General features: G+C 41.8%; 1 protein-coding gene across 4 annotated transcripts in view; it reads right to left on the reverse strand.

The window, feature by feature from the left end:
* CAMTA2 (calmodulin binding transcription activator 2) overlaps positions 1-20,373 on the reverse strand; it is a 52,428-nt gene that overhangs the window by 9,759 nt on the left and 22,296 nt on the right. For all 4 annotated transcript variants that reach the window (XM_072399287.1, XM_072399286.1, XM_072399285.1 and 1 more), the window contains exon 12: positions 7,727-7,854. In XM_072399287.1, the coding sequence (XP_072255388.1) occupies positions 7,727-7,854 (128 nt within the window). The remainder of the gene's footprint in view (positions 1-7,726; positions 7,855-20,373) is intronic.

Below are 20,373 nucleotides of genomic sequence, written 5' to 3' on the forward strand. Positions count from 1 at the left end.
CAAGGATAAAATATTTCTACTGTTATCAAGCAAGACAACACTCCGAATAATGGTTGCGTAGCACAACGTGATAGAGGTCTTGTGTTTGTCTGCACCCGGTCCAAGGTTCCAGTCGTCTTCACAAACGTGGACACTGGGGAAAAACCATATGGATTTTGGGTTGATGCCATCATTGGAAACTTTGTTGACCCAGTAAAAAAACATTTGCTTAACCATGGTCAAGCCAGAAAAGTGGAAATTCCAAATATAAGCACCGGCCTGCAAATGGGTCAAGCACCATAACCAGGAGACACGTTTTCCTTGGCTTGATCCTTCAAAGTCTTGTAAATTATAGCAGAAAGATCTCACTGTTGGAATATCCAGGACATTTAGATGTGTCTGCACATCAGAATCAGCAGCTTTTCTGTACAATTCATGTAACATAATGAATTACACAACTGCCTATAGTTGGCTATTTAATACAACCATGACCACAGATTTACAACGTAAGGCTCCATTCACACGTGCAATAACTGCCATTAAAAAAACAACCATTATTGACAGATCAACGATTATTTTGAACGATCGTATAGCGCATGATTCAAAGATGATTCCATAAATAATATACACACACTAGATGCAGTCCTTTGAAAGATGCAGGGAGTGCTGTGTATGCATATACATATATACACAATTCTTGTATTGTTGTGTGTTGCAACAAACGTTTGTCGCGCATGTGCAGAAACATCTACGATAACTACACAACTGAAAGAGAACAACCGTTGCCGAACGGATCCACCAGGACGGTCGTTCGTTTCCAACGACATCCCCCGTTCATCGGTGTTGATGGCCTGTCGTTGTGCACTTTTTTTTTGTTAACGATTATTGAAAGATTGGTCGTTAATCGTTCGTTTCCAACGACAGTTATCTGACGTGTGTACATAGCATAAGGATAAGTAGTTAGCAGTTGGCCAATGTCTTCATCAGACAAAGTGCTGCCTAACGGAGTCCCCTAAAAGATTTTGGTGGTTTACCAAAGCCTAGAAATACTGACGTATCAGTTTTGGGTGGACATGACCCCTCAAGGTGGCCGTGGCTTATGGGAAAATAATCCTATGTTTACATGACCATGGACGCGAAGGCGATACAAAAGCCACAAAGCTGGCCCTGGCACAGCGAACAGACGGTGTGGAAAATATTGTCTGTAACTTAAGAAGCGTATAATCCACTTAGTAAATCTTGCATGACGTCTAATGGAAATTTCAACAGGCGACATTCCCCCCCAGCTCCCCCGTCTTTCTGCGCCACTGGGACCAAAACAGGTTACATGTTGAACTCTGCAGAGGGACGGAAAGGACAGGGGCTGGCATGCACGGACGGGCAGATGATTGACGGGCGTCTTTATGTGCCATACGTAATTTGCAGACTTTACACGTACTTAATAACCCCATTACACCTAAAAGATTGTAGAGGAAGAGAACGCCGGACATAAGAAGAAATGTAAGATATCATATAAACCTGGAAAACAGCAATAGTGTATAATATTAGAATTGAGGCATTTTTTATTTTTATTTTACAAAAATGTAACTCCTAACGCGTTTTAGTCATTGAACAGCTGAAACGCGTTACAACTTTTTTGTATATGTTTGACTATATGTGTGTGAGATATATTAAGACATCATGGAGTGGTCATTGCACAGTCACAGAAAATTGCTCTATGAAATTATCGAAGATTACAACTGGAAACAAAACTCTTGCAGGACATCATCAACAATTTAAACCACTTCAAAATTTATTGATAAAGGTGAGCTCTGCCTCCTATTTTTTTCTCCCACCTCCCTTCTATTTGACTCCTGTAATGTCAAACAAGATTTTTTTTTTTTTTGCTATCTCTATATAAATATTTAACGGTCCTAATCAACAAAGTGTAAAAAAAAGGTTAGAAAAAAAATGCAATGGCTTTTTATTTGATCCTCCTCTTTACTTAAACCTAATCCTCTTCTTTAACCTGATCCTCTTAATCTGACACCTTTGATTGTTCTAAAAGAATCTAATAAAGTAAAAATCTAAAAGAAGGTTTTTTTCTGCCTAAAAGTGGTCATACAAAAACATTATAAACAGAGGATCTCATTTGGAGTCCAAAAGTCATTGTATGATCATGGGATGTGGACTTTCAAACTAAATAGCGTACAACTACTTCAATGGTGAACTGTGTAGCTACAGCGTACAATACCTTTCAAACATTATTGAACTGTGCAACGTCTTGTTACCCAACACATTTCGCCATATGGCTTCCTCAGGGGTATGTACAAGACGTAATGATTTATGGTTTGTAGTATGTAGGTGTTGAGAGAAGTATATAAGAGCTGAGAGAATTTTTTCTTGGTACCCCAGTGGATCTAGAGAATGGGACTGTCCATCCCAAATGGCAGATTACATGTTAGCAGGTAGCAGGGGAGAGAGATTACAGCAGCTAAAGCAGAATCTAATAAAAAAAAAGTTTTTAAGTTGCACATAGGACAACAAATGAATGGAAACGTCCCTGGCCTGGGCTTATAATCCTCAAATCATTCAAAAAAAGTGCCTTATATTTTCATAAATAGAAATAATCGGCTTTGCAAACCCGTGGCCGTGCATTCCTAAACCCCAGAACAAAAACCATGAATCAAATGAATGTGTTAGCTGCATTATCAATTCTTTGTAGCTTTACTTTACTCACATACTTCCTATCCTAGGGGACACCCTCTCCATCCTATCTATGTGGGCAGCGTTGCCACCTTACAAAACGAAGAAGGACTTTGAAACACCTTCTTCCTCCTCATGGCAAGGCATAAGGGTTTGGAGCTCATTTTACTTTTGAAACGTTACCCAAAACTCTTTTAATGGTGTATTTAGCAGATCATATTAAAGCAGATTCAGTTCATTGTTGGGGTTTACGTACACTTGACCATTTCTGTAACAAGGCTTTATAACAGTACTTTTATATATATTGATATATTTTCCCCGGGCACTGATACGCCTATACTGTTTTCGTTGATGGGAGTTCATATGGTTTAGGGATCTCTAAGAAATGTCAGAAACTAATGAAGGGTTTTGGTTGACCAGAGTCTGTCGGGTGTAGGGAAGGTGGAACCCATCATAACCAGGGGGTACAAACACAGCAAAGGGGTGGTGGGAACCTAATGACAACAGCAGGTCCACAGACCTGGGAACTCAGTGTTGGGAATGTGGGAACCCATCATAATGGGCACAGCAGGGGTACAGACCTGGGTACTAGTCGGAGCCCCTCATAATAGGGATTTTCATTCATTCAGGGACTAATATTTTCAAATAGACATATTTCATCTGTTCTGCTCATACTCAAAAACATGTGGGCAGGCAATATTTTTTATGTATTGTGACACAGAAGAGACCCAATATACAGGATTCGCCTAGCTCTGGTTATAGTTCTGGAGAACACGGGTGATTACGTCACCCGTGACGAAATGAAGACTGACAGGGATATTGAGGTAAAAATAAATGACCATTAACACAGACAGTGGATTTAAAGTTAGATTTAATAATAGCTCAACAATCGCAATTAGCTTAAAGCGGAACTAAACTCAGTTACACCCACTTGTTCCCATTCCATCACAAAAGCTGCCATCTTCTTCCTTCTTCTCTTGTGATCTACAGCCATCTTTATTGGCCGGAATGACGTAATTTATTTATAAACTTCTAGCAAGTTCATTCAGTCCTGGTAACCTCAAGGGAAGCATGTACTTAGGAACCAGGTATTCCTTTGTAAAAGGAGTCAGACTCTTACAAAGAGTTAGAATGAACCCATGGTCATCTAGTCCAATGTCACCAACACATATATCGACTATTGGAATAATTTATTCCTTTACTGTCGCCTCATTTACAGCGGTCAAGTTTTTGTTTGAAAAATCAGCGAGTTGAGAGAATTTATATTCAATTCCTATAAGGTCAATTTTAGGTTTAATTAGAAATGACTTATAACAATTCACTATGGAGGTCCTAAGCATGTGAAAGTAATGATCAGACAGCCAATTCGAGAGGAGGCTTTAAAAATGGCAACTGGAATGAATTTAGATTGAAAGCTGAACTCTATTTCAATCATATCCTAGTAGTGGAGTTTTCCTCTCACACTGCAAAGGGTCACATGCTTGTTCTGTGCCAAGGGTAGCTAAAGGAGGAAACTTTACTTACGTTACCCTTCACGCCCGCTGACTCCACCTTTCCATGGGACTGGTTCTCTAAGCTGCTGCTCTTCACTAGTTGTAGCATCTGACATCATCACATACTATAGAAAACCAATGCTCTCCTGCTTTGTAATTGAGGATGACCAAGACCCGTCCCCAAATAGGGGAAAGCATTGGCAGCTGGTGTCCTATCAGATCATGCAACCCCTGTGATTTGTGCTACCCATTAAATGGGCATGTGCAGTGCCAATCCGTAGCACAAAACCATGGCACCTAAAACTCACTGTGTTCCATCTCTCATGTCTCCTACACTATATGTTGCATGAACATAACATTTTCTGGGTATACAGGGGACCTTTATCTTAGTAAACCCCCTAGCCTTTTGGGGATTCAAGACGGGGTCACAAGAAACTTTAAAACAAAGGTGCTATTTCAAGACCATTGACTCTCAGGGGCCCTAAATTAAGCATGCTGGGGTGCCTGGTCTTGCAGTAGCACCCCATAAGTAAGAAAAGATGCCTATTTGCTTTAATGTTTTGTAACTTGGTCACCTCATATCTTAAATCTCCCAAAGGCTAGGGGGTTGGAATTCGGAGTGCTGATAGCAATAAGGGTCCTCTGTACAGGGTTTAGAAGATGTGTAACATTGTTGTAGCGGTATATGATGAGCAGACACAGCTGTCATATCATGCTATCCCATGATGTCACCGCACACGCTAACTTGAAGGGTAGCACAAATCTGAGCGGGTAGTGTGTCCTGGACATTGGAGGTACCAGGAAGTAATGGTAACCGCAGCAAGAATAGCCATTTACCCACTGCCAGGGTAGTATAAAACATCCCCAGAGTTCAGTTTTATTTGTACAGGGAGTGCGGGCATATTATTTGGCTGTAAGCTCTCTGGTGACCAGGATGCTGGGATCTGTCCAGCTCTGTCTTAGCTAGTTTATTATAAGTATAAAAATAGCAAACATCAAAGGGAAACGGTCTCAACACCCAGCCATGAAAACATCTCCCAGTCCTTACCCAGTTCTTAGAAGGCTTTGGCAAAATGAGACAGATCGGGATATATAGACAGGAGTGGAGCCGGGTATAAGGGGGCCGGTATCAGACATTGTCAAACAGGGCACATTCACCGATACATGGATGGACAGAACGTAAGCACTGGTAGGCTTACACGTATTGAAGGTCTTGTTGGCTAAAGCAGAAGGGCTAAGGGGCATAAAGCTCCCTCCAGTGCTGACGGCATGTAAGAAGGCAAATACTGTATAATATAAGATTTATGCTGAATGGAAGGAGAAAGTTCACAATGGCTGATCTTACTCTTCAACAGAAATCAAAGTACCAAGTGCCTAGGATTTCAGATGTGTGACCAACACTAGAAGAAACCTTAAGCAGTGTTTTCTCTAGTAAAGGTTCTTTGGACCTTTAATCATTTTTTATCCTTTTTACAAAAACTCTGCTTTGTGAATGTTTACTTATTAGGTTAGACCTAACAAAAATGACATAAGGGAGCAGCAACAGCCATATGGCCCTTGTAGCAGGAATTAATAGATATTCCTCTTCCACGAACAAAGGCAAACATACAAGCTGTTTGATGTATGTATTAAAGAGAACCTCTTGCTTTTTCCTGCAAAGTCAAAGCAGAGGATGCTTAATCCCCTGGTGGTATTCCCGAGTGTGGCTTGGGGTAAAAAAAAACATGCAAAAAGCGGTAACCCTGAGCCACACTCGGGGTAGCTAAAAACAATTTAAAAAACACACTTGCCTTGTCCCATCGCGTCCCCCGGGGTCCTGCCAGACGGATCTCATGCTCGTGCGGCATCCTCTTTCTCAGATTTTCAGCCAGCTAATGCAGTGACGTTCCCCGGGGTTTCCTCAGTGACAATGGTGCATGCATCGGTGCGGGCGGAAGGCGCAGCGGGAAATTCAAATAATTTTGTATTGGATTTAATACAAAATAACTGTATTGAGTCCAATCCAAAGAAATCTTAAATATCTATATTATACATGCTACTGTACAGTTATATTACAGTTTTCAGTATTTTTATGCACCCTTGTTTTAACAGCATTTTTTTATTTTTTATTTAACGTTTATTATTAAATTTTATTAAATATTGGACATATTTTGGTGAGTTATGCCTAAGAATTATAGGCCTACAATGTAAAAAAAACAATGTAACATATTTTGCGTAAAAAAACGGACAGAATTAGAACGCCAGGGGGGTTAAAGGAGAAGAAAAAAAATCACACTCGCCTTTACTTTTGCTGAGCCCTCAATCCTTCTGGAGCTTTTCTCAATTTGGTCCCGCGCCGTCCTGGAATTACAGCCCGGCACACAGAAAGGGTGCGGCACTGCCATTTTCTTTCTTTTTCTGGCTATGTCACCTGATCTCTCACTGCCCAGGCACAAGATCAGGTAACGTACCCTGCTGTTATTGGGGAGAAAAAAAAACGAGTGCTGACCTCATTGTGCATGCGTGAGGTTGGCACATTTTTGTTCCTATTGCAAGAAAAAGCCTCTTCTGTGCAAACACGAGATCAGGCAGCCCAGAGCCTCCTGGCATCAGACGTGGCATAGGTATCCCAGGAGGCTTTGCACTCCCTTTCAGTCTTTACCGCCATGGCAGTAAAGACTGAAGGGGAGGGGCTTCCTTCTCTCTTTTTTTAAAAGTGATTTAAAGAAAAAAGAAGATAATTTTTACTTTATATAAAAGGGTTATCTACCCTTTTATATAAAGTAAAAATTTTGGCAATGAGTCCGCTTTAATTTACCATTTGGGTAATGGTCCACTTTGAGCCATCTAAACATGTTCAAAATTATTGAACTCTAATGTTCCTGTTTATTTATATGATATTTCCATGCAAAGTCACCCTACATGGAGTATATTCTTATGAGCCCTCTCTACAAAAAATGTAAAGGAAGCCAACACATGGAGAGACCTACAATCTCTGTGTCTGCTATGGACAGTTTTACATAAAACTGCATAACCTCCTCATGAACATTTTTATTATAATTATTATTAAGAATAATAAAGTTCATTTATATAGCACCAACATATTACACAGCCCTGTACAATAAATATAATCTGATAGATTGCATTGAGATTCTAGCACAGTCAAACCATAAATTGCATTCACATTGTAATGTAAGGAATGCTTAGAGCACGCAAGCAAAGGCACGTCCAGCTTTGCTCCCTATACCCTGGTGCAGAATGCAGGGCAGCCAAGACTGCCAATTTAGTTTTTAAGCACGGAACATCAAGGAGCGAGTTCTAAACATTGTATAGAATTGAAGAAGGACACAGAAAGACGCTGGGAAATGAGCAGAACTTTTCTGGAATTTATAGAACAACAAATTGCCTTCCCTCTGAAATACACGGGCACAGAAAAACTGCTAGAAAAACATTCATTTATACATATTTATAAACCCCAATGGTAATTATGCATGGGTTGTTTGCTGGCATGATATTGTGCTGGGACCCTCTATGTACTGGTAAATAAAATAAAAACAAATTAAAGTTTTATGACGCCTGCACCCTCTTACCGGATTGTCTCCGCCTCGGTGGCCGCTGGGAGGGGCGGACGGGTGCTGAAGTTGCCCCGAACTCATATCTGCCATCCTGCGCTCCATCTGCTCTAAACGCTCCAGAATCGACATCCTAAATTGGTTATCTGTGTGGCAAACAGAAAGAGGAATCAATTAGGAGAATAAGGGAGCATAATAAACTTTAGGGACAGCTGCAGCTCAGAGCAGCCAATCAGTGACAAGCTGAAAGAGATTGCTATGGGTTAGTATAGAACCAGGAGACCCAGCACCATATGAATTATGTCTCTGCATTCAGTTTTATGTGTAAATCTACTTTCTTAACTTCTTGAAGGCGTGAGGTGAGAAAGGCGGCCATACACTCATACTGACGTGTGTGCTCATTTAAAAGCTGAACTCCAGTTAGAACTTTTTCCCCCTTGTAGTAGTGAGTAGTAGGGACTTGTAGTGAGTCCCAGTTCTAACCTTTCCATTGCAAGGTTTAATAGCTTGATCTGTCCCCATAGGACCTTTTTAATGACTCCTGCAGACACTGAACCTAATTTAATAAAGCTCTCCAAGGCTGGAGAGGATACACTTTTATCAGCTGGGGGATCCAGCAAAACTGGAATGGATTTTTCAAAGTCATTTGCCATTTGCTAGCAAATGTTTTCAATTCTGGACCAGATCCATTCCAGGTTTGCAGGATCACCCAGCTTCACTGATGAAAGTGTATTCTCGCCAGCCTTGGAGAGCTTTAATAAATCAGGGCCACTGGGTTCTTTTCTGCTGCTAAATGCTCCAGATTGTGTCTTAGCGCCATATTGTAAAGGGCAAGGCTCATAGACCGGCAGGACAATAAGGCTTAGACTGTGTACACAAAACCGTCATAACCGTCTGAGAAGGTTGCACTCGAGAATCTGGTGTGTAGCCCAACATCATTCATCAATCGCCCACTGCGGATAAATAAGCAATGATCACGAATGGAAGTCAATAGAAGAGAGCACAGCAGGGTGCCGTTTGCTCATGTTTCCCCCTCTCCTTATAGAACAGAATGGTGAAGCACCTCACCTTTCTGTCCTAATCACTGCAGTGGTCAAGACTTCAAATATACCGGGAGTCTCTGGCTGTTCTTCTACACATGCTCTGATCTCAGGCATGTGCAGAAGGGGCATTTTTCTTCACTAAAGGGAAGGAGATGCCGATCCCACACATGCGCAGAGAGATCGGCTCTCTTTTTTTCCCTTTTACAACGAGCTAGCTCACCTGCGCAGGTGCAAGATCGGGGGACATAAGCAGAAGAAGGGAGAAGAAGACAGAAGATGGCAGCGCCCAACACTTTCTCAAAGCAGAATTCCAGGACGGCGCGGGACCGGATCAAGGGAAGGTCCAGCGTGCCATCAAGGGATCTGCAGGATTAAAGGTAAGTGTGCTTTTTTTATTTTAGTTTCACTTTAACAAAATATTTCTGTTGCTTTGCACAGATAAAAGCAGCAGAAGAGGATAAATAAAGCAAAGCGAATGCAACAACAAAAATGCAAAATAAAGGCATTGCATGCAATTAAAGGAAAATGAAAATACGGTCAGCCTGGTCAGGAAGTTACTAATATTATTAAACTGTATTTAAATGGCCCCAACATATTACGCAGCGCTGTACATCAAATAGGGGTTACAAATGGCAGACAGATGCAGACAGTGACACAGGAGGAGGAGAGGTCCCTGCCCAGAAGAGCTTACAAATAAAAGCGGAATGGGAGTTTTTGGTGGATGAACATATATTTTTCTGTATTTGCAAAGATTATAAAGGGTGACACAATGATGAAATTATTATTATTATTATTATTATTAATAATATTAAAGAGGATTTATATAGCGCCAAATGGCACACATATACAGATTACAAATGACAGACGAATACAGACAGTGACACAGGAGGAGGGAAGTTTTTTTTTTATTCTCAGATCAAAACTGGTGCCCCCTGCAGGTCAGAGAGGTTGGCCAAATACAACCAGCTGATGAGGTGAGTAGAGGGAGAGAAGGTACCACATGCGAGATCCCAAGTTAATTCATTTTTTTTAATAGCATGTATCACTTAATCTACTCCATCAAGTAATGCAGATTCTTGAAGTATCCATTCTGTCCAGTAGGGGGGCGCTACTGACAACAATGGATATTTTAGCAGTCTATATTTTGTTACTTTGCCCTGCGCCCATTTTGGGCTGACTCATGGATGGCATTGTGTGTTATGGCGTTCTGACTTTCTTGTCCTCCGCAGGATTGAGGAGGAGCTGGGAGACAAAGCCAAGTTTGCCGGAAAGAACTTCAGAAATCCCAGAGGAAAGTAAATCAAGAACTTCCCTGCCCCCAGAATCCCTTGCAGCACCCTGTCACCGTGCCCAAATCTTCTGTGTATGGAACCCTTGGTCCTTGCCAAGCCCCACATCCACTGCTGTGTCATAAAATGTACCCAGTCCCCTGGGGGAATTATAATATCTGAGGTCTGCACAATGGCTGGTGACATGAATCTGGAGGTGGCTTCTTATATCTCTGCACCCCGGGGTCTCCTGGTAAAGCCCCATTATCAATGGTGGCACCCAGAGGCATCCTAGTAATGCTAAACGAACAAAGTACTGCAGAATCAAGCTTTAAGAGCTTGAAACATCCATTATGCTCTTGTGGGCGGGGCCAAGACAACAACCACCGTAATTTAAGAAGTTATTGGTTGATTGCAGTCACCAGTGCCCACCAAATCCTGAAATTCGACCTGTTTTCTGGCTGGACCCCGCCCATTACATGACTTGTTCCCGCCTTCTGACAAGCACCTCCCCTTCACCTAGCATAATAATACAGTGCCATCTCCTGGCAGTCCCCAATACATTTTATGCCACAGCAGTGAGTTGTAAGAATTCTAAATAAAAACTTTACAAAATACAACAGAAAATTATCTTTATTTACACCCCACATATCATAGCACCAAGAGCGGGGCAGAATGTGGGACAGAGGACTTATTTTAAATGCTTGAATAGTTATTGCATAATGATTCTCCTGCTATAACTTGAGGCTCCTGAATTATCACACATGGAGTATAAAGGATACACACTGGCAAAGCGCACGCACACACACACACACTATATAATCAGAGAATATGACGGCACACAATCAGAGCGTGCACACACACACACACGTTATATATTCAGGGAATGATGACGGCACACAGGCAGCGCGCACACGTTATATAATCAGAGAATATAATGACAGCACACAGTCAGAGCACATAAAACATTATATATTCAGGGACTATGAAAAATAAATATTTCTCATACAACACATTCAATTCTTTTTTTTTCACGCTGAGTAAAAACAAAAAGAAACAAAGCAGCAAGTTAGATAATAAAAAATGCATTTATATCTAAAGCAAACTTTTTAAATGAATATTACTTTAAGGGTTTTGTTTTTTTTTTTCCCTCTCTCCTTGCACATGCAGCCAGTTGATGTGTAAGACAAAGGATCTGAGATCTAAGGGGAGTAGTAAATATCCCCCGGTGACGCGCATGGTCCAGATGAAGACATCACAGGCATGAAATGTGCAATCGGCAGGAAATTTTTTTTAGTAACAACGTAATGAAGAACATTCAAACAAGGCTGCAGGTTAGGAAAAGGTCACTTTGCTTTTGCTAAACAAATTCTGTTAAAAACTTTCGATATTGGGGGAAAAAAATCTGCATACAAGCAACTTTTATCTTCTAATGAATACAAATATGATTGTGTTATATAAAAAATGTTTTTTTATTTATTAAAGCTCTGTGGTAAGGACATTTGAGATTGTGAGCCCCTTTGAGGGACAGCTAGTGCCATGACTATGGACTTTGTACAGCGCTGCATAATATGTTAGTGCTATATAAATACTGTGTAATATATAAATACTAATAATAATAATCGGACCTGATTTATTAAAACTCTCCTAGACTGGGGAACTTAGACCATCATGGAAGAACATGGGTGATCTAGGAAACAAGGAATGGAGTTCTTAAAACTCGTTTGTTATTGTTTGGCTAATGTTTGCAATCCTGGATCACCCAGGTTCTCCCATGATAATCTATCTCCTCCAGTCTTGGAGAGCTTTAATAAATCAGGCACATTATTATTAATACACAGTATTTATATGGCGCCAACATGTTATGCAGTGCTGTACAAAGTCCATAGTCATGTCACTAGCTGTCTATCAAATGGGTTCATAATGTCCCTACCATAGTCATAAGTCGTTATCACAGTCTAAGGACAATTTTGGGGAAGCCAATTAACTTAACTGCATGTTTTTGGAATGTGGAAGGAAACCGGAGTACCCGGAGAAAACCCACACAGACACGGGGAGAACCTGCAAACCCCATGCAAATAGTGTCTTGGCTGAGATTTGAACCAGCACTTCAAAGGCCGGTGTGCTAACCACTAAGCCACCATGCTGATTGGTAGACATGCTTTCAAGAAATAAAAACTTGATAGAAAAAGCTCCCCTGACCCGTACATGCATCGTGTATATATAATATTCACCATACCATGGGTATAATGACTTCTAAGATCCTTTCTGATTGTATCCCAGGGATGACCTATACTCCGTGCATTTGTTATTCACTTTTCATAGTGCTATCCAACCATTCCATAGCTACGCAATGATTACCCATTGACAAAAAAAATGGAAACACTTTCAGATATTGATCGGAAAATAATTTCTTTCAATATTTGATAGATTTAATGTTTTCACTTCATCACTGAAATAAAAACAAGTGTATGGCTGCCTTAGGTTGTGTGAGGCCGGGTGAAGAGCGCTGCAAAGTATTACTGACACCAACAAAACAACACCAGACTCCCTCTGCCTATTTAATGTTACCATGTAGAACGCTCACAATTTTTTGGTGTTGTTTGTAATAAAAAGAGGCAATACTGAGATGGAAGTGAATTGGCTGCACCGTCCTACCTTCATGGCACGCACCCCAGTGGTACAATCCTTCCCAGCATCCTCCAGGCCCCTAGGAACCCCCTTCGGCAGCTCCTTGTGAAGTTGACTGCAGGGAACTCCCTGAGCTGGTGTGATGAGCGGTGTCAGTGCTCCTGTGTCCTATAATCCTCAACCTACTAAAATAGACCTCTCCCCCCTCCCTGGGCAGCTCATTAAAGGAAAGGAAAATCCGACTCAGCCACTGGAATATTTCACATAAGCAGTAGGATTGCCTGGCCCTCCGGGGTGCCGTTTCTACCTGCATGTCAGATGATTGTGACAGGAGATGGGCACCCCTAACAATGAGGGAGGCGAGTGTGAGATGAGTTTAGAAGGCAACAAAAATGTCTTGAACGTTATACAACCAAATTCCTATCTCCTGTACGATGAACAAACATTGAGGTTCCTATAGAATGTCCAACCACAACCAACCGTCACCTGCACCACATACAAAGCAAACATTGTGGTCCTTGCACCATGCACAACCTTTCTGCACACATCTCAGGCAACCTTGTACATATGTCCAACTAAAGTCTGCTATCCTTGCACAATGCACAACCAATGTCTGCTAACTCCATGCACCATGTACAACAGAAATCTACTATCTATGCACCATGTACAACCAAAGTCTGCTATCTCTGTGCAATATACAAGCAAACTTCACAGTGTTTGTACAAAATTGAACAACTCCACTGGGCACAAAGTTTAGCCAAACCTGTAGGCAAAAAAATCAAGTAAAACTGTCTCCAAACAATGTCCTTCCAATCCATACATTCTGCACAATGAGTAACTTCTTCCAATAAGGAAAACTTTGGATTTGCCAAAGAATACCCAAACCTCACCCTTCCTGTTCATCCATATCAGAATAATTGTACCATACACAACCAAAGCATACAAGTGCCACAATACAGAGGCAAAGCTCTTTTTTTTCGTATGTTGTACAAGACCCATACAATCTTCATATATGCATACTGCAATAATAAACTTCTCAGTGCCTAAGCTATGAATGACCAAACCTCGGAGTCTCTGCTAAAGTTTGGCCAAAACAATTTCTTCACAATGTTCTCCCAGCAAGCGCAACCAAACCTCATGGTCTATGAGCAATACTCAACCAAGCTTTAGTGTTGATGCCCAATTTGCGACCCAACGACTTGATCAATATAAACCTGACCCTCACATTTTTCTTGAATTCATGATTTCGAACCAAAATGTTAAAAACAAACATTCATGATATCTAACACACAGCCAATCCCAGGAGAAGACATGACTAAACATTACATTTCCCGCACAGCATAAAGTCAGACCTCAGAAAATCTGTACAGCCAAAGATCAGAATTGCTCTATAAAATGGAATGTGAAGTTTCATGTCAGCATCATCCAGCTAAATCTCAGAGTCTGCACTATAGAGAGACAACCTTAAGAGTTTCTCCATGGACAGAAGCAACCATGGAGGCTCTCCATGGGACAGAAGCAACCATGGAGGCTCTCCATGGGACAGAAGCAACCATGGAGGCTCTCCATGGGACAGAAGCAACCATAGAGGCTCTCCATGGGACAGAAGCAACCATAGAGGCTCTCCATGGGCCATGTGACAGAAGCAACCATAGAGTTTCTCCATGTGACAGAAGCAATCATAGAGTTTCTCCATGTGACAGAAGCAACCATAGAGTTTCTCCATGGGTCAGAAGCAAGCACAGAGTTTCTCCATGGGACAGAAGGAACCACAGAGTTTCTCCATGGGACAGAAGCAACCATAGAATTTCTCCATGGGACAGAAGCAACCATAGAGTTTCTCCATATGACAGAAGCAACCATAGAGTTTCTCCATGTGACAGAAGCAACCATAGAGTTTCTCCATGTGACAGAAGCAACCATAGAGTTTCTCCATGTGACAGAAGCAACCATAGAGTTTCTCCGTGTGACAGAAGCAACCATGGAGTTTCTCCATGGGACAGAAGCAACCATGGAGTTTCTCCATGGGACAGAAGCAACCAGTGAGTTTCTCCATGGGACAGAAGCAACCATAAAGTTTATTTTATATACAATCAATCCTAACAGTAACTCCATGATATAGAACCAACCTTCAGTAACTCTTTATGCTACAGAACCAACCAATGCTGACTTCCAATGATAGAAAACCAACACTTAGCTCCAGGAGCTCCACAATGCAGAACCAACCCTTGCTGATCCTCCATGGTAAACAACTGACCTTACCTGTCCTTCAGTGGAACAGTGCCAACCCTTACTTTTTCTCCATGGTATACAATCAATTCTAACAGTTACTCCAAGATACAGAACCAACCTTCAGTGACTCTTTTTGATACGGACCCAACCATTGGCAGATAACCAACACTTTTGGCCTCTTCATAGTGCAGAACCTACCGTTGCAAATCCTCCATCCTAGAGAACTAACCATACCTTTCCTTCCATGGTACAGAACCAACCTTTACTTTTTTCTACATGGTATACAACCAATTCTTTCAGTTACTCTATAATATAGAACCAAACTTCAGTGACTCTTTGTGGTACAAAACCAACCCATAATGACCCCCAATGACAGAAAACCAACACTTAAAGTAGCTCTATGCTGCCGATCCTCCACGGTAAAGAACTAACCTTACCATTCCTTCTATGGTACAGAACCAACCCATTTACTCCAGTTACTCCATGATACAGAACCAACCTTTAGTGACTCTTTATAATAAAGAATCTTGTCCTTTTGTGGTATGGAACCAACCTTTGGCAGTCCCTTCATGGTGCAGAACCAATCATCCATGGTAAAGAACAAACCCTACCTTTCCTTCCATAGTACAGAACCAACCCATATTGATTCCCAAGAACAGATTACCAACATTTACAGTACCTACACGGTGCTGAACCAACCCTTGTTGCCCCTCTACTGCAAAAAACCAAACTCTTGCAATAGCTCCATGGTATAGAACCAATCTTTAATGTCCCTCTAAGATACAGAACCAACCCATAACATCTCGTAAAATGTACATCCTGCATTCAAATCTGCACATTACAGAGAAATAAACCACGAAAACCAAAAAACAGAACCAAACTTCACCGTCCAATAGACAAATACAACCCTTAATAATACAGAACCACACTACATGGTCCGACCAGGACAATTAGAAAATAAAAAAAGCTTTGGGATAACCATATCTTTTTTTCTCAATAGACGAAATCATCTATCCAAACACTATTTATTTACCAAATAATATTAAAAATATGTATAATAGCCACTCACCGTATGGTGCGTTAAGGAATTTCTATCTTCTGTGTTAATCCACAGAGCAGCTGAAAGGACAAGACTCTTGTATACACTCCAAGCACATCTTGTAGAAGTGTCTGCATTCACACAACTTTCTGTGGGAGTTTCATTCCCAGTACTAGCGTTCACGGTTTAAAGTGTGTGTCAAGTTGGCCACTTCATCTCTTAAAGGGTAAGTACACTCAAAAGTGCACCTTTGGTTATAAAAGTGGTCAGAGTCTCCTGCTGACTTTAGTTTTTGAGGAGTCCAATGCTGGGATTGTATTACCTAGATTGTTCTATGCCAGCCTTCCTCAAGCTTTTTAATATGGAGAATCCTTAAAATAACTTTAAGGTCCTCTGAGAACCCCTGATATAATTACTATATCCACAGATTGTGGTCAGTGGGAAGAATGCCTCTTATATTGCTGGCCATTGGGAAGAATGTCACCCTTACGGATAGCAAAAAAGATCATTGGTTTCAATGCTCATTGCCAAAGGAAACCCCAGCAGCCCCAGGAACTGTGGTTGAGAAACCCTGACCTGTACCCTGATCCAGCAACCTCTGGAGGAACCCTGGTTGGGAAACCCTGGCTTATGCCCAGCCCAGCAACCTCTGGAGGAACTCTGGGGGGGAAATACTGGCCCATGCCTACCGCAGCAACCTCTGCAGAAACTGAGGTTGGGAAATGCTGGCCTATGCCTACCTTGGAGGCTGGAGGACGATTGAGGCTGGTGTGTAGATTTAAGATCCTAACTACTGGTGCAACAAAGTCCATCTGTGGCTAAATGTTGTATGAAAACATCTCCACGGTAAAACTCAAATAGCAATAATGTTGGACAAAGGTACTATTACCTCCCTACCCTATTCTAAAAAAAAAAAGAAAAAGAAAAAAGTATTGGTTATTGGTTAGAGTTGGATCTTAACAAGTCAGCACCTAGGCTCAGTTTTTGACGGACTGATCCTTTAACAATGACACATCATCTCCTGCTTTTCATCAAGCAAGTTGACCACCAAGCCCTTCTTGCAGCTGACACACTGATAACTCAAAAAATTACATCACAGTCTGATCACTGTATAACCCCTTGTGCTCTCCAGCCTTGGAGAGCTTTATTTAATCAGGGCCATTGAATCTTTGGACATGGAACACATCCTCAATGACCAATGGCCATCACTCACCCAAGCTGCCCACCAATCCATATCTCTACTCATCACCAGTCCTGGTTGGCTACAGTCCATCCACATTATTTATTATTCATTCTCAATATTTCTCCCCAGCACCCATTAAATGTCCTCATACTCATTATGCCAGTTCACTATCCATCAGCAATCATTCACAAAGAAAATAATTACAGTTGGTATGAATATTGAGATTTGCCATTTATAAAAATGGCCAAATACATCACAAAGGTTGTCTAAAACAGGGTTTCTCAACCAGGGTTCCTTTGGAGGTATGGCAAGGGTGCCATGAGCAATTTGGACCAATTTGGTTACCACTGACACCAATAATCTTTTTGCCTATGACCAAAAATGTATGAGGAATTCTTCCTTTTATACCCTGAACTGTGGATATAGTAATTATAGCAGGGGTTTTCACTACAGACCCAAATGTTATTTTCAGGTTCCCCCTTGGTAAAAAGGTCAAGATAGGGTGCATTACAGATATCCTGAGACACAGAGGAACAGAAAGTATTTTTCCTAGCTTCTTTTAGCTGGGCATACCACTCGGTACATTTCAGTAGTTCAGTGTCAGTTTGTGTGGTATTGAAAAGGAAGGTGACAATACAGGGGCCCTGGACTGTTGCGGCAAAATACAAAGATGAAGGAAAAATGGGCCATACAAACAGCAGTGTTCTCCCCAGCACCTTTTAGGTGGGCGTACCACCTGGCATTTTTCAGTAACCACATAGCTGTTTTTGGGTGGTTACTGATGAGTTGGATCACAATACAGGGGCTACCACCCAACTACAATTTTTCCCATCTAGCTTAAAAAAACATTCTGGGTTGAACATTGGAAGAAAGCATAGGAGCTTTCTACGCAACAACCGGAAACACTTGTGCCCACTTTTGACCAACTACCTTTTGTTTCTACCCACCCAGCTTACAAAACTATTCTGAGTAGAACATTGCACAGAGTATACTAGAAATATGAGACGCTACATGGTATAAAGAGGTATCAGCCACTATATTCAACACAGAGGTATGTGGCACTATGCTTGATACAGAGGTATGTGGCACTATGCTTGATACAGAGGTATGTGGCACTATGCTTGATACAGAGGTATGTGGCACTATGCTTGATACAGAGGCATGTGGCACTATGCTTGATACAGAGGCAGAAGGCACTCCGTGTAATAGAGAGATATAAGGCATTATGTGTGCTGGAGAACAGGGACCATTTAATAAAAAAAGTACTGCAAATAACAGAGGATAAACTATGGCATAGAGGGGAATGAATGATACAACCAGGCAAGAACGTAAGACACTCTAGATGAGGCAATTTCCTATACAGCTCTACAAATAAATATGACGCTCGGGTTCTCAAGCACTCCTAATAAACTCGAGAAATAAAGGTCATGGCATCTTCCAAATAGAAAACAACACTGTCACCTGGAAACAATACTCCGGACAAACTAACTGCAATCAGCACTTACCCCTTCGGTCACTGTACAATTTACCATCACACAATATAACCACAACGTTGTACGAGTTTTTAATTGTTATATATTTATAAATCAAAATCAGCCTGAGTTAGATTTATAAAAGGAGAATTGAGATTTTAAAGCATATTTGCCTGGACACTGCCACAACAACATGTGATGCTGAGGCTCCATGATTGAAAGAAATAAAATCCAATGAATGGAAAATATGGGGCCAAGAACAGTCCAGATGGGGTACAATGATGCGGGACAGAAAATTAGGTGGGATCTCTCTGACCTGCTGCAGCTTCTAATGTGCAATATGAGAAGAACACAGTGTGAAGGGAAATCAAAGTGAGCAATTTCAGTGAAGGAGAGGAGCCTAAACAACTGTGCAAGTCCAAAGGAAAGCTGGAAGGCAAGCTCCTACTCCATACTAAACTATATGGCTTTAAGGACAAATCAATAATGCAAATCTACTTAAAAATGGAGTCTAATGTGGTATAAGGTATTACTTCAGTGTTCTCTCCCCAGCCTCGTTTAGCTGGGAGCACCACCCAGAACGCCACAGTAACCACCTGGCTGTTTTTGGGTGGTTACTGATAAGTTGAGTCACAATACAGGGGCTGTCACCCGCTTGCAGCTTTTTCCCACCGAGCTTTAAAAAATTTCTGCATTGAATACAGTTACTTCATGCACAAACTTGCAGCAAATGGGCAATGAGATGTCATAGATTTTTGCACGGTGCCCCCATTTCGATGCCCAACCAACTGCCAGTGTTTGCCTCCCACATGACATTTCAAAGACAAGTTCTATTTAAGCCACCTCTTGAATTAATTTTAGTTTTCGCTGATGTTGTGCCCAGTAGGTAAGGCCTGGCAAAGCTTGAGGACCCAGAGCGAACAAACTCTACCCTACCCAACACCGATCCGGCAGGAGGAAGACTGTAAATGATGAGCAGACGGTGTAATAGGATTGAGCGCTAATAAGAAGATCTTCTCATGCCTGTCTGTTTGGCTATAAATTACCACGTAACGAGCCCTCCTCCTACCCCTTCCATTTCTTCATCACTCACAGAAGGTCCCACACAATCACTTAAGGAGATCAGATTAATGAGGGGAGGGACGAAAGAGAAGTAAAAGGAGAAGGGTGGAAGAGACCTCACTTTACTGCCTTCAACCAACTCGCCCTGGGTACAGATTCCATATATACTAAATAATCCAAATGTAACTCTACACTGGAAAAACACTCAATGCTCCAACCACCTCTGACTCTATCCCTCCTCCTGCAGGGTGACACAGACAGAAGGGGGCGCTATGAGTTTGTCCTCCTCCTGCAGGGTGACACAGACAGAAGGGGGCGCTATGGCTATGAGTCTGTCCTCCTCCTGCAGGGTGACACAGACAGAAGGGGGCGCCATGAGTCTGTCCTCCTCCTGTGGGGTGACCCCAGAACCTTAGTAGTTAACATTTACTGGGCTGTGATAGAGGACACTGAGGACTTTCTATAAACAGTTTCGGAGTTGTCACCCCTGTGCCACCCCCCTTTTTTTAGTTTCGCTGTAAAGCCAGCTGCTTTCTAGAGAGCGGGCTGTTCTGTGCCCATGTCACGCTGCATTGGGAATGGTAAGCATGCCACCAGCGTCACTGTGTCCTTCCACAGCTAGGAAAATAGTCCTGGGTGGGATTCAGGTTGCTGTGTGGCGCTGAAAGATGAAGGACGAAAATAGAAATGGAGGATCCTGCCACCCCTCGCAGCTCGGCGCCTCTAAACCTGGCA

Source organism: Pyxicephalus adspersus, chromosome 2, assembly GCF_032062135.1.
Source record: "Pyxicephalus adspersus chromosome 2, UCB_Pads_2.0, whole genome shotgun sequence".
NCBI classification, from domain to species: Eukaryota; Metazoa; Chordata; class Amphibia; order Anura; family Pyxicephalidae; genus Pyxicephalus; species Pyxicephalus adspersus.